This window comes from Aotus nancymaae, unplaced genomic scaffold (genome assembly GCF_030222135.1).
Source record: "Aotus nancymaae isolate 86718 unplaced genomic scaffold, 86718_ANA_hifiasm-v0.15.2.pri h1tg000030l, whole genome shotgun sequence".
NCBI classification, from domain to species: Eukaryota; Metazoa; Chordata; class Mammalia; order Primates; family Aotidae; genus Aotus; species Aotus nancymaae.
The window spans coordinates 13,179,489-13,197,892 of NW_026988443.1; the positions used below are offsets into that span (position 1 = coordinate 13,179,489).

An 18,404-nucleotide genomic window follows, 5' to 3' on the forward strand; every position below is an offset into this window, starting at 1 on the left:
CCTGCTAGCCCCGCCCCGAGGCGGTGTCAGCCCAGGCCCCGCCCCCAGGAGGGCGCTTCCGGCACAGCGGAACTCCGGGTGCCGGGTAAGGTTGTTGGAGGACCTGCTCGGTGGTCTCGGATGAGGCCCCATGAGCGCGGCGCCCCTGGTGGGCTACAGCAGCAGCGGCTCCGAGGATGAGTCCGAGGACGGGATGCGGACCAGGCCGGGGGATGGGAGCCACCGTAGGTGAGGAATGAGGAAGTTGCTCCGGAGGTCTTGCGCATTCGTCGTAGAACCAGACCGGACCCTAGCGTCTGGGGGTGGAGTGGAGAGGGAGGGTGCGGGACGGCTCCGGGGAAGGAAAGGGGGACGCAGGGAGAAAGGACGATCCAGAAGATACCCACAGACAAAGCCCCATAGTGGCCCCACCTGGCAAGGGCCAAGTTGGGAAGCCAGAGCACCTGGGGTCGGGTACAACCTCCGCGCTGGCCCACTCCATCGTCCGGCACACATGTCTGTACCATCAAATCAGGTCTGTTTCCTGATGTGAACACATTTGCGATAATATTACTTTCATTCATCCAGTAAATATTTACTGAGCTCCCTCCCACTCCGGACCAGTCTGGGGTCTGGGAATTCAGCGGTGAACAAAGCCATTGGCCTCTCTTACTTCCTGGGGCTTAGGTTCTTAAGTGCTAGGCCTTATCTTTGCTGAGTGCTTTACAAGCAGTAGCTCAGTTGATCTCACAACTGCTCTATCAGGTAGACATATACTTTCAGATGAGGCATTTGAGGCCCAGAAAGGGGACAAGGCCTGCCCAAGATCACAGAGTTAGAAAGTGCTACTTCAGCTGCAGCCTGTCCAGCTTGGGAATGTGACTCCTGAGCCACATTGCTGCATGCCCCGTTCCCATGGGGACCTCGTGCCCTGCTAAGGTCTGTCCCCCAGAGTTGGAGACCCCAGTGAGACATACTGGAGAAACAATTTTGGCTCTCTAGAAGCTGCTTCCAGCACCAGGCTGGGAACACACTCAGAGCCACCATATAAGGGGCTACAACTTTTGTGGTATGTACAAAAGTAGACAGTGCTAACAGGATAAATGTGCTCGTTGGTCTTTTTTTCCTTTTGCAGTGGCCAGACCCCCCTTCCCAGGCAGAGGTTTCCAGTACCTGACAGTGTGCTAAACATGTTCCCCGGCACCGAGGAGGGGTCTGAAGATGACAGCACCAAACATGGGGGACGGGTGCGCACCTTCCCCCATGAGCGGGGCAACTGGGCCACCCACGTCTATATACCATGTGAGTGAGGTGTGAAAGGCAAGTGGCCAAGACCCATAGACCCATAGATGCCTCTTGAAGGGCAGAATCGGGCCCCAACTAAAAGGAAGAAACCAAAAACCTAGCACTGGTGGTGGGAAAGTCACTGACTTAGCAGAGAAAGAGCAGGTTTCAAGAATTAGGGATTTTTTTGTCATCTTGATTTTGAATTCATAGCCTGAAATATATGTTAACTCTGGATATAATATTCTCCCTGCTCATGAGGAGGTGACCAAAAGAAAATCTGGAGCAGGATGTCAAGGTAATGCCAGGGTACAGCAGGCACTTTATTTCTGAGAGGGCCCTGGGTATACTGGGTGTGCAAGGTTGAAATCCCACCCTAGCCCTGATGAGGAGGTGGCAGGCAGAAAATGCCCAGGCTTCAGAGTCAGACTTCACGCCACTGCCTACTACTCTGGATGCCCTTTATAAGATACTAGACTTCTCAGAGCCTCAGTTTCTTCATATCTAAAATGGGGGTAGTGCTGGCTGGGCCAAGTGGCTCACACCTGTAATCCCAGCACTTTGGGAGGTGGAGGCAGGCAGATCGCTTGAGCCCACACATTTGAAACCAGAGTGGGCAATGTGGTGAAACCCTGTCTCTACCAAAAATACTAAAAAATTAGCCAGGCATGGTGGCACACACCTATGGTCCCCACTACTTGGGAGGCTGAGATGGGAGGATGGCTTGAACCTGGGAGGTAGAGATTGTGGTGTGCCGAGATCGCTCCACTATACTCCAGCCTGGGTGACAGAGTGAGACCCTATCTCAAATAAAATAAAATAAGTAGATAAAATGGGGAGAGTAGTAATACTAATCTTCTAGGACTTTCATGAATATTAAATCAGATCATCTATGTCAAGTTAGCACGGTAGACAGAGTAAGTTTAGGTTTTGTGTTAGGTCAGGTACGTTCTTGAAACGTCCATTTCCCCAACTACACAAGGAGAATGAGATGATTCTCTATGCTGCCTATCCACCAGGGGATTTGGCAAATTGAGTAGGGTACTGGGTATAGAAGACTCTGTTAATCATGCAGCTGCAGTCACATATTTGGTAAAAAAAAAAAAAAAAAAAAAAAAAAGTAACGTGAACATACAAGGGTGGTTATTGTAGTGTTCTTTGTGAAAAATTGGAATCATGCTAGCTGTCTATCAATAGTAGACTGATTAGAGAAATGCGAATCTATTCTGATTAATAGATTACTATGGAGCGATAGTAATGAACTTGGCCTCTCTATACTGAGGGGAAGATGTCCAACATGTAATGTTATATGTAGAAATTAGTTGCAAAAGCATTTAAATGATATACTCTCTCTTCTTCTTCTTCTTTTTTTTAATAACAAATAACATTAGTATATGCACTAAGAAAAGGCAGTGGAAATAGGCACCAAAGTTTAACTGTCTTCATCTCTAGGGAAGTTGGTGTTGAAAGTGGGGCATATGCCCCCTAGGGGAGAGGTCAAGATAATACTACAGTTTAGGGTGTGGGAGAAAATTATTAGAACTTTTAAATGTATTTCTTTTTTTTTTTTTTTTGAGACAGAATCTTGCTCTGTCGCCCAGGCTGAAGTCCAGTGGTGCGATCTCAGCTCACTGCAACCTCCGCCTCCTGGGTTCAAGTGATTCTCCTGCCTCAGCCTCCTGAGTAGCTAAGACTACAGGCATGTGCCACCACGCCTGGCCTAATTTTTTTGTATTTTTAGTTGAGACAGGGTTTCACCGTATTAGCCACGATGGTCTTGATCTCCTGACCTCGTGATCTACCCGCTTCAGCCTCCCAAAGTGCTAGATTACAGGTGTGAGCCACCGTGCCCAGCCTAATGTGTTTCTTTTTATCTCATTCTTTTTAGGTTTCTGTTTTTGAGAGTGCATATTTTATAACACATAATTTTACAGAGTAGCACACACTTGTAATTTATAAATATATGTTTATTAGCATATACATGCAAACTTGTTTTACTAATGGGCTGTGTGATCACAGTAGTTTGGAGACCATTGCTTTAGGTGACAGAATTTCAGGAGCATGTGTTACTTCTATAACCAGAAACGCCTAGTTTTTAAAGAAAAAAATTACAAAACTTTAACTTTTTTTATTTTTAATTTTTTGGATACATTATAGGTGTATATATTTATGGAGTACATGAGCTATTTTGATACAGGCATGCAGTGTACCCCATCAGGGTAAATGGGGTACTGTCACCTCAACCATTCATCATTTCTTTGTGTTATGAACATTCCAGTTGTACTTCCTTATTCTAAAATGTACAGCAAATGATTGTTGAGTGTAGTCACCTGTTGTGCTATCAAATACTAGATCTTATTCATTGTATTTAACTTTTTTTGAGACAGAGTCTCGCTCTTGTTGCCCAGGCTGGAATGCCATGGTGCAATCTCGGCTCACTGCAACCTCCGCCGAGTTCAAGCAATTTTTCTGCCTCAGCCTCCCGAGTAGCTAAGATTACAGACATGTGCCATCATGCCCTGCTAATTTTGTATTTTTAGTAGAGATGGGAGGAGTTGGTCAGGCTGGTCTCTCCACGTTGGTCAGGCTGGTCTCGAACTCCCGACCTCAGGTGATCAGCCCACCTCGGCCTCCCAAAGTGCTGGGATTACAGGCATGAGCCACCACGCCTGGCGTATTTAACTATATTTTTGTACCCATCAACCATCCTCATTCTTTACCCTACCTGCCCCCACCCCCACTACCCTTCCCAGCCTCTGGTAATAATCCTACTATCTCCATGTGTTCAATTGTTTTAATTTTTAGCTTCCACAAATGAGTGAGAACATGGAAAATTTGTCTTTCTGTGCCTGGCTTATTTCACGTAACATCATGTCCTCTAGTTCCCATCCATGTTGCTGCAAAGGACAAGATCTCATTCTTTTTTGTGACTGAATAGTACTCCTTTGTGTATATGTGCCACATTTTCTTTATCCATTGTGTGTTGATGGACAACTCAGGTTAATTCCAAATCCTGGCTATTGTGAATAGTGTTGCAATAAGCACAGGAGTACAGATATCTATTCAAGATACTGATTTCTGTTCTCTAGGGTACAAACCCAGCAGTGCGATTGCTGGGTCCTATGGTAGTTCTATTTTATTTTTTTGAGGAACCTCCATACTGTTCTCTATAGTGACTGTACTAATTTACATTCCCACCAACAGTGTATGAGAGTTCCCCTTTCTCTACATCTTCACCAGCATTTGTTATTGCCTGTCTTGGATAAAAGCCATTTTATTTTAACTGGGGTGAGTTAATAGCTCGTTATAGTTTTAATTTGCTTGCTTCTAATGATCAGTGATGTTGAACAGCTTCCCATATGCCTGTTTGCCATTTGTATGTCTTCTTTTGAGAAATATCTGTTCAGATCTTTTACCCATTTTTAAATTGGATTATTTGATTTTTTTCCTATAGTTGTTGGAGCTCCTTATATATTCTGGTTATTCTATGCATAGTTTGCAAATATTTTCTCCCATTCTGTGGGTTGTCTCTTCACTTTGTTGATTGTTTCTTTTGCTGTGCTTTTTAACTTGATAGGATATCCCATTTGTGCATTTTTGCTTTGGTAGCCTGTGCTTGCCAGAAATTAAGAAATCTTTGCCCAGACCAATGTCCTGGAGAGTTCCCCAATGTATAGCAGTTTCATAGTCTGAGGTCTTAGATTTAAGTCTTTAATCCATTTTGATTTGATTTTTGTATATGGCAAGAGATAGGGGCCTAGTTTCATTCTTTTGCTGGTGGATATCCAGTTTTCCCAGCACCTTTTATTGAGGAGACTATCTTTTCCCAGTGTGTGTTCTTGGCACCTTTGTTGAAAATGAGTTCACAGTAGATGTATGGATTTATTTCTGGGTTCTGTATTCTGTTCCGTTGGTCTGCATGTCTGTTTTTAGGCCGGTACCATGCTGTTTTGGTTACTGTAGCTCTGTAGTATAATTTGAAGTAATGTGATTCCTCCAGTTTTGTTCTTCTTGCTCAGGATCGCTTTGACTATTCTGGATCTTTTGTGGTTTCATATAAATTTTAGGAATTTTTTTTTCTATTTCTGTGAAGAATGTCATTGATATTTTGATAGAGATTGTATTGAATGTGTAGATTGCTTTAGGTATTATAGACATTTTAACACTGTTGATTCTTCCAATCCATGAACATGGAATATCATCTCATTTTTTTTTATGTCCTCTTCAATTTATTGTGTCAGTGTTTTATGGTGTCCATTGTAGATATCTTTCACTTCTTGTTAAGTTTATTCCTAGGTATTTTATTTTATTTTATTTTATTTGTAGCTGTTGTAATTGGGATTGCTTTCTTGATTTCTTTTTCAGATTGTTCATTGTTGGCATGCAGAAATGCTACTGATTTTGTATCCTGCAACTTTACTAAATTTATTTCTAATAGTTTTTTGATGGAGGCTTTAGGCTTTTCCAAATATAAGATCAGGCTGGGCACAGTAGCTCATGCCTGTAATCCTAGCACTTTGGGAGGCCAAGGTGGGCAGATCACTCGAGGTCAGGAGTTCAAGACCAGCCTGGCCAATATGGTAAAACCCCATCTCTACTAAAAAAATACAAATTAGCCAGATGTGGTAGCACATCCTTGTAGTCCCAGCTCCTCAGGAGGCTGAGGCAGGAGAATCACTTGAACCCAGGAGGCAGAGGTTGCAGGGAGCTGAGACTGAGCCACTGCACTCCAGCCTGGGCAACAAAGTAAGACCCTGTCTCAAAAAAAAACAAAAACAAAAGAAAAATATAAGATCATATCATCCTAAAGCAAGGATAATTTGATGTCTTGCTTTCCAATTTGAATTCCTTTTGTTTCTTTCACTTGTCTGATTGCTCTAGCTGGGACTTCCCAGAAATACCTGTTAAAATGCTATGAGAAGACATAGACATAGGCTGCTGTCCAAGTAATTTTCTTCTGAAACCCAGAGTAATAAGGACCTCCCTCTGCCTTCTGGGCTTCTTCATTCAACCATGGCACCTTGGCTGAGAGAAAGGCCCACCTTCTTCACTCTTCCCTTCCAGATGAAGCTAAGGAGGAGTTCCTGGATCTGCTTGATGTGTTGCTGCCACATGCCCAGACATACGTCCCCCGGCTGGTAAGGATGGAGGCATTCCACCTCAGCCTGTCCCAGAGCGTGGTTCTGCGCCACCACTGGATCCTCCCCTTTGTGCAAGCTCTGAAAACCCGCATGGCCTCCTTCCAGAGGTGAGTCCCTCTGCCTCTCTGCTCCCTCTCCTCCACGGCTTCTCCTCTCCTGAGCTATTGCAGGCATTACCCCAGCAAGCAGGCCAGACCTAAAGATAGAACACGGCCCCTCTCCTGGGGCTCCCTGCTGTACTTCTCATCCTCCGTGACCTTGGTCATGCCGTGGCAGCTCTTGACACTCCTGATGCCTTATCTGCTCTGTAGGAAAAGCCAGCTCTCGCTCAGTATTTCCAGCACTTCTGTGACCAGATGTGCAGGGTTTTTTTCCACACCAGCAAATTATCCAACTCTCCAGACACCCACTGGGTGTCCTACAATTTAACTCAATTCTGACACTAATAACCCAGGGTTAGGGCAGACTTCATAGGCTGGGGGCTCAGTCCCACAAGACTGCTCTCCCTGTCAGACACCATCTGCATTGTTGAGGTCTCAGGTAACCCACAACATCCGTCTCATTTCGCTACAAATCAGAGGTTCTATGGACCCCTCCTCAGATTTGATCATTTGCTAGAACAGCTCACAGAATTCAGGAAAACCATCCACTTACTAGGTTGCCAGTTTATTACAAAGGATATATTAAAGGATACACATGAACAGCCAGATGAAGAGACAGTTAGGGTGAGGTCTGGAAGGGTCCCCAGCATGGGAGCTTCTGACCCTGTGTTGGGGGTGCACCCCGCACCCAGCACATGGATGCGTTCTTTTTCACCAAGGGAAGCTCCTCAAACTCTGTAGTTCTGAATTTTTCTGGAGGCTTCATCATGTAAGCATGATTGATTGTTAACACAGTCTCTAGCTTCCCTCCCATCTCAGGAGGATAGCGGGTGGAGCTGAAAGTTCCCAGCTTCTAATCATGCCTTGCTCTTTCTGTGATCAGCCCCCATCCAGGAGCCCACCAAGAGTTGCCTGTTGGAACAAAAGACACCCCTGTCACCCAGGAAATTCCAAAGGATTAGGAGCTCTGTGTCAGGAGCCAAGGGTCACAGACCAAACAATAGATGAAAAGATGCTCCTGGCACCCCCCCTGCTTAGGAAATGACACAGGTTTTAGGATCTCTGTGTCAGAAACTAGAGGCTGAGACCAACACATATGTTACCATTTCACAATGATAGGGCAAACAGGTCATAGTGGTGGTGAGCTACCTCACTGGCGGCTTGTGAGGGTGAAAGGAGATCATGGGTGCCCACAGCACACCACTTTGGTGAACGTATAGAGCCAGACCCCACTTCTGGTTTTGTCTGCCAGCCTGGAGCTTTTTTTCCCCTTACCTCTTGCATTATTTCATAACTATTTTTCCTACCAGAAATGCATCTCCTGCTGGACGGGTCCAGATCAAAACCCTGCTCTTTTACTGAGGCTCTCCCAGTTGGCATCTCCTGCAGAATCCCTCCATCCGCAGCTCATTCGGTCCTGTGGTTGTTTACCCTGGTGGTCATTTCACTCCCCTCATATGCAGTCATTCCTGTGTCCATCTTCCCTCCTGGAGCTCACATTCCTCTGTGGCTTCTCTCTGAATTACCCTGCAGCTTGTTTCCAGGTGCTCTGCTCACTGTAGACATCAAATAGATGCTTGCTGAGTCATGGAGTGGGGACAAGGGAGCACAAAGAATATCTCTGGATCCTCTGCTCTTGGTACTAGAAGGAGCCTAAGAAGCCACCCAGCTGGTGGTTTTCTGACTCTGCCTTTATCAGCAGAGCCTTTCTTCAAATGAGGTGTTGCACAAAAGCCTGGTGTGTGGCTGTGTAAGATGGAAATAAACAGAAATCTTCTAGCCAAAGCCACACTCCCACAGGTCAGGGGGCCATAGGCCCAGGAATTCCATAGGATGTCACTGCCCAACTGGGAAACTGCTCAGTTAGTTGAACCCCTTCTGAGGCCCAGAGGAGGATGGGATTTGTCCCAGTCCAGTCACTCAGCCAGGGAATCAAGGCTGAAACTCATCTCTCAACCTAGTCCAGCACTCCCCGTCTTTGGATTGTCACTATCAAACTTACTGAGCCGTATGTATATTATCAGGACTCTTTTAACCACAGGTGCCAGAAACCCAACCCAAAGTGGCTTAAACCAAAGAGAAATTCATAGGCTGGTATAACTAAAAGATTCAGAGGTAGTACTGGCTCATGCGTGAGTGGACCAGGGTGACAAGAAGGTATGAGATGGCAGTGATAAAGGAAGCCACCGCATCTCCGGGCTGATGGTGTACCAGCCTGGGAAGACAGCCCCCCTCTGACTGGCTTCAGCACAAGTCACAGGAATGACTGACTGGTCTGACCTGCCTCCTGTGCTCTTTCTTTGGGAGTAAAGAGTTAACAGGCCCTTCCCCCTTCCACACAGAGTGTTTCCCTTATCCTGCGGAAGCTTTGTTCCCTGGATGAAGGAGGAGTGCGGCTGTGTTAGTGCTGACGACTGGCACACTGCACCTGCGCCAGGAAGACGGCGTGAACTGTGCCCCTGCAAGGAAGCCACGGCCTGGGCTCCCCTGCATACAGTGGTTCCTTCACTGGTCACGAGTTCCTTGCTAGGACCTCTGAAAACTGCCCAAAGTCCATTGCAGGATGGACTTTGTGGGATGTATATGTGGCTGGTTCCCTTGCTCACTGGGAGACTAGAAAACAGCACCTGGACCCCTGGGCTGGTTCCCTCTGAGGAAAGGATCTGTCACTGCTCTGTGTCACGAGTGAAGCCAGGCCAGGTATGGTCTCTTCAAGTTCGATCATCCGGTTGAGGCGAAGGTGACCCCTGACTCTGTTGCTGTGACCAAGGAGATGCTAAGCTCTGCTTGGCCAGGCCTGGGCAGCCTGCCTCTGGAGTGGGGATGGAGAGCCATCCTGCACCACGAGGTGACCAGGAGAAGGGGTGTTGGTTGGACACAGACATCCAGTGTCCACTCCGGGATGTTTGTCAGACACCTTGCAGAACTATTCCTAAAAGCTGCGCTTATCCCAGCTCCTGGTGGTTCTGTGATCCCTTACATTTTCCCCAGAGGCAGAGAGTTGGCTGGCTGACTTTTTGCCCTTGGACAGATTGTGAGGCTCTACCCAGCATGCTGGTATATTATGTTCCCTCAGATGGTGGTGAGACCCTTGGCCTGGGGGCTGTAAAATGATCTGTTTCTGTGACGGGACCTTCCATGGTGAGATTGTTAGTATCTCAGAGAACAACAGGCAGAACCTGTCCAAATTAAAGCACTTACCTGGCTGAGCCTGACTCTTCCTATGTTATTGATCCAAGGCGTGGGTGGATGGGTGGGGGCATCTGTCTTGTTTTCACACCAACAGAGACCCACTTCCCCTCACCAAAGGGTCATAGGTGACAGCAAGGACCCTGGAAACAGGCAGACTGAGGTTCAAATTCTGGCTCACCAGATTCACCTTCACCATGCCTCTGTTTCTTTGTCTGTAAGATGGGCATAATTGTAGGCCTGCCCACAGAGTTGTGTGAGGATTCAAGAAGCGGATGTGTGCAGAGACTTGAGCTCAGCGCTGACACACAAGGAAATGGTCTCATGATTGCTTAGATGAAATTGGAGTTGTCTATTTTTTAAAAAAAACTGCAAGAAATGAATCGGCCTTTAAGTGGTTTATTATCACCTACTTGATCAATAAGGCTTTCTCAGTTCCCATCAGTAAAGTTGAGATAGTCTCAAATTGTTTATCAAGATGAACGGCTATTAACAAAGTAAAAATTTTACTAGCACCTGGATGATGCTGTGTCTTTCATGGATTGGATGATTTCAAGGTCTTGTCCAGTTCTAATATTTTAGGGTTCAGAATACCACCTGCATAATGGGGTGATAATATTAAGTGCAAAATGAGTTCACTATATTTTCAAAGTGCTGTTTTTTTTTAACATAAGCTACTTTTTTATGCTTTTTTTCTGAAATATGGTCTTCTAAATTTCAGATTCTTCTTTACTGCCAACCAGGTAAAGATTTACACCAATCAAGAGAAAACCAGGTGGGTCCTCCCAACCCCCAATCACTATTAGAGGATTCTTTGGTGCAAAAATCGAGGTCTTTGCCTCTGGACTTGTTTGTCCCCTTTTTTGTTTGCTTTTAACCAACTCTGACTACAAAGGCAGCTATCCCCAAATCTGAACCTTTCATTAAGAAAAATAACAGGGGGAGGCCAGGCGCAGTAGCACACGCCTATAATTCTAGCATTTTGGGAGGCTGAGGCAGGTGGATAGATTGGGCTCAGGAGTTCCAGACCAGCCTAGGCAACATGGCCAAACCCTGTCTCTATGAAAAATATAAAAATTAGCTGAGCGCGGTGGTGTGTGCCTATAGTTCTAGCTACTTGGGAGGCTGAGATGGGAGGATCGCTTGAGCCCTAGAGGTCAAGTTTAAAGTGAGCCAAGATCATGCCACTGTACTCCAGCCTGGGCAACAGAGTGAGACACTGTCTGAAAAAAAAATAATAATAATAACTGGGTGAGCCATGTGGGGGGTGGTGCATAGAGACTGAGAGAAGCATCTTGGTTTAGTGAAAAGCTGTGAAAGTCAGAAACCTGTTCCTGCCCAGCTCCCTCCCAGGTGTGGCATTTGGCCTGTGTCTTCATCTCTGTGACCTTTGTTTTCACACTGGCACACGCCTTCCAACATCCACTGTTGGGCAGTTGTGAGGCTCAAATGAGCCCCAAGGCCTTTGAAAAGTTAAAAGTATTAAAGTGTTAGATGAATATTAGAAGAAATTATTATCCCAGCTTCAAAGCGAGCCTCCCTGTCTGATGCACTCACTGGGCCACTTTCTCTGAGCACTTCTGAAAGGGGCCTCATTTGCTCGTTCATTTAGTCCGTGCTGCACAAGTTCGTTAAGCACCCACTTGTGCCAGGCATTCACCGTATGCTAAGGATTCAGCAGTGAAGAGGCAGACACAGCCCCTGCTCTTTTCAATCTCATATTCGGAGGGGAGAGAGATAATAAGTAATGAGAGTGTTTGTTAATAACTGTGGTGTGATACAGTGGTCGGGAGGGGGTAGTCCAGGAGGGCACCAGGGAAGTGGCCAGGGAGATGGCATTTGATGGTGACCTGAGGATGAGAAGCCAGTCTTGGGAAGAACTGTTCCAAGAGCTTCAAGTGAAGGACATAGCAAACTAAGTGACTCCGAAGCAGGGAAGAGTTCAGTGTGTTTAGGAGGCCAGTGAGGCAGAACCCAGAGAGCATGCAGGAGAAGGATAGGAGATGAGATGGGCAGCGTTAGCCCATGCAGGGTCTGCAAGGTCAAGTAAGGAGTTTGAATTTTCAGTATAATGGAAGCCATTGGAGGGATTTGAACAGAGGAGGAGAGGTATGATCTGATTTGTACCTGGGGATGGCAGTCTGGCTAGATGGTGTGTCTGTGACTGTGGAGTCTCAGGACAAGATAGAAGGGAGCAAGGGTGGATGCAGGGAGACCAGAAAGGAGCCAGGTGTCATTGTCCAGGTGAGGGACCACTGTGGCCTAGATTAGGGTGATGGCCGTGCAAGACCAAGAGGTGGACACATTGGAGATACACTGGAGGCAGAAGCGGCCGAATTACCAAGGGGTTGGGTTTATGTGAAGGAAGAAAGCGAACATCGATTCCTGGGTTTGAGGTTGGAACAGCTGGCCCCATTTTCTGTGATAGGAGACACTGGTGGGATGAAAATCAAAAGTTCTGCTTTGTACCTGTTTGTTTCTACCTGTTAGGTTTTGTTGCCTGTCAGACCCCTAGGTGGAAATGTCACAGATACAACTGGGTGTGTTCAGGATGGGAACCAGCTGGAGATAGAAATGTAGGCAGTGTTGGCCTGTATGAGAAAGCGGGGCTGGGTGAGATCAGCCTCCTGGAGACAGCAGATGGAGAAGAGCCCGTGAGAACTGCAGAGCTCCGTATCTCCTTCACCACAGAGAGGCTGGAGAGGAGAGAGGGTGGCAGAGGACACTGAACCGGGAGGCAGGAGGTAAGATTAAACCAGGACTGTGCAGCAGGTGGTGTCTTGGGAGCCAAGAGAGAACAGGGTTTCAAGGAGGGAAGTCCATTGTGTGAGATACTGCTGAGCGGGTAAGAGGCAGACAGTGAAGTGTCCCTTGGATTTGGTAACATGGAGGTTGTTGGCAACTTTGACAAGAGCCCTTCCAGCAAAGTGCATTGAAGGTAGGAGGTGAGAAAGAGATAGTGATGGTGGACAAATCATCTTTTTGAGAAGTTTTACTGAGAATGGGATGGGAACTGCTGAAGACGTGGCTTCAGGGGAAAGTTTCTAAAGATGAGAGAGAGTCTGAGTGCTTATGGGAGGGGTAGCAGATGCCAGAGAGCAAAGTCCTTGAGAAGAGATCTCTTTGAGGACAGGAGTCGTTTGCAATTGGAACAGTGATGGAGAATGGGGAATGGGGGTGCAGAAGCTTCTGGGTTTGTGACTTGGCAGTGGTGGATGAAGGCATTCCTGTAAGGGTTATTAGATGCAAGGGAGGGAGGAGAGATGTGTGTAGAACTGGGAAAGGAAGGTTTACAGACAGAGAATCTGAGGTCTGAGAGAGTTGGTTCATAGAACAGGGAAACCAGCATACCAGGAAGACGGGGTGAGGCCCAGGGCCCAGGCCTCTTGGCTGGCCTTCTGCCTGGCACCTTCTCGGATGCACGGATGGGCAGGTGTTCTCAGAGGCTGCATCTCATGCCTGTGTTGTCTTCCTCTCCCCAGGACCTTTATTGGGCTCGAGGTCACTTCAGGGCATGCCCAGTTCCTGGACCTGGTTTCAGAGGTGGACAGAGTCATGGAGGAATTTGACCTTACCACTTTCTACCAGGTAACGAATGGGGCTGCTGCTTCTCCATTGACCCATCTCTAACGAGAATAAAACCATCTTTAACCAAAGAACCTTCAGAACCTCCCTCCCCTGTGGGTGCTACAAATGCCAGCCTTCAGAGGACGCACACCCTGGGAGGCCAGGGCTTTGAGGGGTAGTCGGATGCAGCCCACCCAAAGTCCAACATTTCTTAGAAATCTTGCTTTATGTCTTAAATATGCCTGAGATCTGTACCTTCTGCTTCATAATGTACCCATGTTGTTTTCACATTTTTAAAGTAGATGTCCCTAATATTTTTTGGTCAAATTGACACTCAAAGAAGAGATGTAGCTTCACGCACCTTCCTGTGCCTTGCCCAGCCCCTCCAGGGGCACTTGGACTCTGAGTCGACTATCAGGGTTTTAAAGGGCCATTAGTTTTATTTGATAGATGTTTTTAACCCGTGCTGAGGTGAATAAGTATGAATTTGAATGGAGACAAGTATTGTTTCTTCAAAACTTGGGACTTTGGGGGTTTTGCTCATGTCATCTGAAAAGTATGGTGTATACTGGAGTGTCCTAGATCAGAACAGAGTCAGAGCCTGGATTTTCTTTCATGTCACAGATGTAATGACTCTCTATGACACTTCAAGGAAAGCCTCTGCAAATAGGAGTGTCTTAGCTCAGGCTGTCATAACAAAATGCCATCGATTGAGTGGCCTAAATAACAGAAATTTATTTTTGCACAGTTCTGGAGGCTAGAAGTCCAAGATTAAGGTGACAGCATAGTTGGCGTCTTTTTCTTTTTCTTTTTCTTTTTCTTTTTGGGATGGAGTCTCACTCTGTCTCCACCCAGGCTGGAGTGCAGTGGCGCGATCTCGGCTCACTGCAACCTCCGCCTCACATGTTCAAGTGATTCTCCTGCCTCAGCCTCCTGAGTAGCTGTGACTACAGGTGCGTGACACCAGGCCCAGCTAATTTTTATATTTTCAGTAGAGACAGGGTTTCACCATGTTGGCCAGGCTGGTCTCAAACTCCTGACCTCAGGTGATCCGCCTGCCTTGCCCTTCCAAAGTGCCAGGATTACAGGCATGAGCCACCATGCCTGGCCAAGTGTGGTTGGTTTCTGGTGAGGGTTCTTCCTGGCTTGTAGATGGCCGCCTTCTAGCCATGTCCTCACATGGTGGGGCAGGAGTGGGGCTGCAGGAAGAAAGACCAGTGCCCAAGCTCTCTGTGGTTTAAGGGCACCAATCACATCATCATGGTCCTACCCTCCTGACCTCATCTAACCCTAATTACCCCTCAAAGGCCCCACTTTACATATTATCATATTGGGGGTTAGGGCTACATGAATTTGGGGGAGGGGCATGATTCAGTCCACGGGACCAGCCCTGGGCTATTTTGTCTGTCTGTGGAGGGTACTTGGGACCAATATTGAGAATCTTGTCTCCCACTGGGCAGGACAGGGATCCAGCAGGGACGTCATGACAGCTCTGTCACAGACCTGCTGTGATGGCAGGGCCTGCCAAGGCATCCGGGTGACCTCCTGCCTCTCGTTTCCCTCCCCAGGACCCTTCTTTCCATCTCAGCCTGGCCTGGTGTGTGGGTGATGCACGTCTCCAGCTGGAGGGGCAGTGCCTGCAGGAACTACAGGTGAATTCCCAGGGCGGGAGCACAGAGGGTCCTCAACTCCAGAAATGACGGGACAGATACTGGAGTGGGGAGGATGAGGCACCCAAACTTGAATCCCTGGGAAACAAATGACATGGCAGGAGACCCCAACACCTTCCCTTGTGACTCAAGGTGTGCCCCTGGACCGGCAGCTTCATCACCTGAAGCTTATTAACAATGCAGATCTCTGGTCCCACACCAGGCATAAGAAATCAGAATTACATTTTAACAAGATCTCTAGGGAATTTGTGTGCACATTACCATTTGAGAAACACTGCCCTAGAACATTGATCTGCAAGGAGGCTGCAGGCTTCCCCTGGAGTCCTAGCTACTTGCCCAGAGGTCAGAGGCTTGGGCCTGGCATTGGAAATAGGTAAAATGTGCCAGGTGTAAGGAACATCCAGCCCCTAGAGTCTATCAAATTTTAATAAGTAGCTGAAAGATTTCACTTTCCCATCTGCGCCCTAGGAGGAGTTTGCATGAAGTGGTAAGCGGTGGCTGATACTCCACCTCTGGTCAGAGAGGCCGTAGGGAGTGTGGCCATGCAGGAAGTCGGGCCTAGAGTTGCTAGCACTTCTGCTTTATAAGAGAAGCCAGAAACCTAGATTTTTACATGGAATCTGTCAGTTTCCAAATGTCAGCAACTAATTTGGATGTTTAAAAAACATTTTGCAAGCCAAACCAAACATGCAGGCTGGATGCAGCTGTGGTCTCTGATTAAGAAGCTGCCTTGCTCTTGGCCTGATGTGGCTGGAGGTGACAGAGAGCTCAGGTTTGGGCTGGTTTTATTGGTTTCTGTAATCCAGGGCTCTGAGCATCTGTGTCCTCATCTGTCAAGTTGGGATGATAAGACCAAGCTCAGAGATTACAGAAGTGGTCAGACAAGATAACCAATGCAGAGCCTGGAGCCTGCAGCCTCAGCCTCGCCCAGCCTCTGAAGTTGGGTGAGCTGGTTTTGTTTGCAGTGCAAACCTCTGGGTCCCAGATGCCCTTTAATGTGACCGTCCTCCCCTGGCTGCTGTTTTAAGGCAATCGTGAATGGGTTTGAAGATGCTGAGGTGCTGCTGCGCATGCATACTGAGCAAGTCCGCTGCAAGTCTGGGAACAAGTTCTTCTCGATGCCTTTGAAGTGAGCACCAGAGGCCTTCCTCCAAGCCCCTCTGCAGGCCAGGCTGAGATGGAGGAACTCCCTAAAATCGATGGAGATGCTTCTAGCCTCCCACTAGGAGGCCCCAACCATGCTTTCAGCCTGGCAGGAGGTGTAGCCCCTCCTCATCCTCCCTGAGTGCTGATCATTTCTCTCTCTCTTTCCTATCTTCTTTCTCCTCTCTCTTTCTCCCTCTCTCCTCTCTCTCCTCACTTGGCTATTGTGGGTTGCTGGTTGGGTGCTGCTATGCTGTGGCCCTTCCCAGAAACTGCCAATAGAGGGCAGCCTGGGCATCCTAATTCTTACTCTGTGGTTGTTTTACAAAGAAAATATTGGGGTCACTGGCGAGCCCACCCACACTCACCAGAATCTCCACTCTAGTCCCTCTAACAAACAGCCCTTCACTCCCTCTCCCACTTCCCCCGCTTCAGCAATTTGTATTTTGATGCCATTGGCCTCAGATCAGAGTTTTTTAAATCATCATGCCCTGACTTATTCCTGATCAGCCAGGACATGGGGTGCTTCGGTGGGTCTGTCAGCCTCTCTCCTTGAACGGTGTCACTTTTATTAATTTGCTTTTACTCCCACCCTGCTTCTGTGCCAGCAGGGGCCACTTCAGGGCCAAGGTACAGGGTGACAATTTGTGGTCCAGCATCAGTTTTCTCCACTCCTTTCTTCCACTCGCCCCCAGCAAGGTGCCTGGGAGATGAGCAGATGTTTCATTTTGGCCTGGCCAGCGGGAGGCTTTCAGCAGCTTTCCCAGAGAGGCAGAGGAGCCTTTCACAGCCCGGGTTCTCCTCCTGCTGCTGCCTCCCGCCCGCTGCAGCTGCAGGCATTCTGAGGGGCAATGTGGAGGCAGGTTTTTTCATCAAACCTTCCCCCTGGCAAAGGAACAGTCAGTCCTCTCCAGGTGTCTTCTGTATTTCTGGTGATAGATACAGAAATCTTATGTTACAGTTTTAAATTATGTTCAACAAATAAAAATTGCATTTTTTATTTTGTATCTTTTTTGGACTACTTGTATTTAACCCAGTGAAAAGATGACTTTCATCTTCCCCTACCCTGTCCAGCTGTGTCTCACAGTTTAGAGGGACTCTTGGAAGTCTCTGCTGTGACTTCCAAGGTGGCCTTGAGAGACATTAATGATGCTTTGGTAAAATAAGGGTAGGAGGGGTCACCCGGCCTGCCAGGTCTACACACAGAGTTCTCACATGGCACATCTAGCCTGGGGTTAGGTGTGTGGCAGGGGTCACCACCCGCATCCCTCACTGGCATAGGCAGACACTGAGGCCTTCTGCTGTGACACTGAGTGCTTCTCAGAACCTTCTCATGTCTTCCAGTGTCCCCCTGAAAGATAAACAGGGCGGGAATGACTAGTCTGCTGTTACAAGAACAGGTTCAGTGACTACTTACATGAGAAACCACAAGGAAGGGCCATACTCAGCCCTAACCTCAGGTCCTGTGCTGGGGTGGCCCTGATCCAGCCCTACACACCGCCTCGTGGTCAGGCCTGGCATCTGGGTGGGCTCACAGGGCTTGAGGGAAAGGGGCCTATTGCCCTGGCTCCCACTGTGGCCCCTGCAACCCTGCCTTTCCTGGGGCACCCTCCCAGACACTGCACTGAAAGACCCAGGCACATTCTGCTCTCCACCATACTGATCTGCTGACTCTGACCCATCAGTAGGTTGGTTTTTCTGGAGAGGAGGATGCCAGGCATACTTTCTGGCTTGCAAGCAACATGGCAATTCTGGCTGTGCAGCCTGCACTTAACTGACACCTACCCTGTGCCAGGCCCTGAACTGGGTGCTTGGTGAAGCAGATTAGGTCTGCTCTCTCAGTGCTGGGGGAAGGGGCGTGAGCAGGCAGGGAGCACAGAGAAGAATCCCCATCCTCAACACGGCACTTCCACAAACTTGGACACTGGCTTGTATTGGGAGGAGAGGCAGGTGTGAGGTAGGGCCTCCATCAGCAAGCCCAGGAAGAGGGACTGGGCCATTCCCCTGGGGGAGGATGTGGCTGGGGAGTCCATCTGTGCTGAGGATGGAATTTGAGTGCAGCAACTTTGAGAAATGGGCCAAGATCAATAACCAGTCTTCAATGGAGAATGGAAGGTGGCAATGGAGGAAGGAAGTAGGAGACTCGCTGAGGGGGATGGGTGGGCAGGCTGGGCCTGAGGAGGAGGCTGGCGGCAGGAGCTTGGCCGGCACCCAGACATTGAGTGTGCCTCTGGAGCAGAGCAAGCGCGTGGAGCAAGCGCTCCCGCTGACAGTGCAGAAGCAGCCGGGGCTCTTCCATAAGAGGAGATTCTCCATAAGAGGAGAAACCC

At 48.0% G+C, this 18,404-nt stretch overlaps 1 protein-coding gene and 1 long non-coding RNA gene across 2 annotated transcripts; one reads left to right on the forward strand and one right to left on the reverse strand.

The window, feature by feature from the left end:
• The first annotated feature begins 72 nt into the window (after positions 1-72).
• On the forward strand, positions 73-17,081 carry USB1 (U6 snRNA biogenesis phosphodiesterase 1). Its single transcript, XM_012447851.3, has 7 exons — positions 73-228; positions 1,115-1,281; positions 6,328-6,511; positions 10,416-10,469; positions 13,177-13,282; positions 14,830-14,913; positions 15,960-17,081. The coding sequence occupies exons 1-7, from the start codon at positions 131-133 to the stop codon at positions 16,062-16,064; spliced, it is 798 nt and encodes a 265-aa protein (XP_012303274.2). The 5' UTR covers positions 73-130; the 3' UTR covers positions 16,065-17,081.
• Positions 6,349-9,884, reverse strand: LOC135277250 (uncharacterized). Its single transcript, XR_010344847.1, has 3 exons — positions 9,707-9,884; positions 7,813-8,061; positions 6,349-7,417 (listed from the first exon to the last, which is right to left on the reverse strand). It is a non-coding gene; the product is annotated as an uncharacterized LOC135277250 (long non-coding RNA).
• Positions 17,082-18,404: the final 1,323 nt, after the last annotated feature.

Coding starts and splice junctions, on each gene's coding strand:
- USB1 (XM_012447851.3), top strand. CDS start 131: ATGAGCGCGGCGCCCCTGGTGGGCTACAGCAGCAGCGGCTCCGAGGAT. Junction 229..1,114: donor GGGGATGGGAGCCACCGTAG/GTGAGGAATGAG, acceptor TTCCTTTTGCAG/TGGCCAGACCCCCCTTCCCA. Junction 1,282..6,327: donor CACCCACGTCTATATACCAT/GTGAGTGAGGTG, acceptor CTTCCCTTCCAG/ATGAAGCTAAGGAGGAGTTC.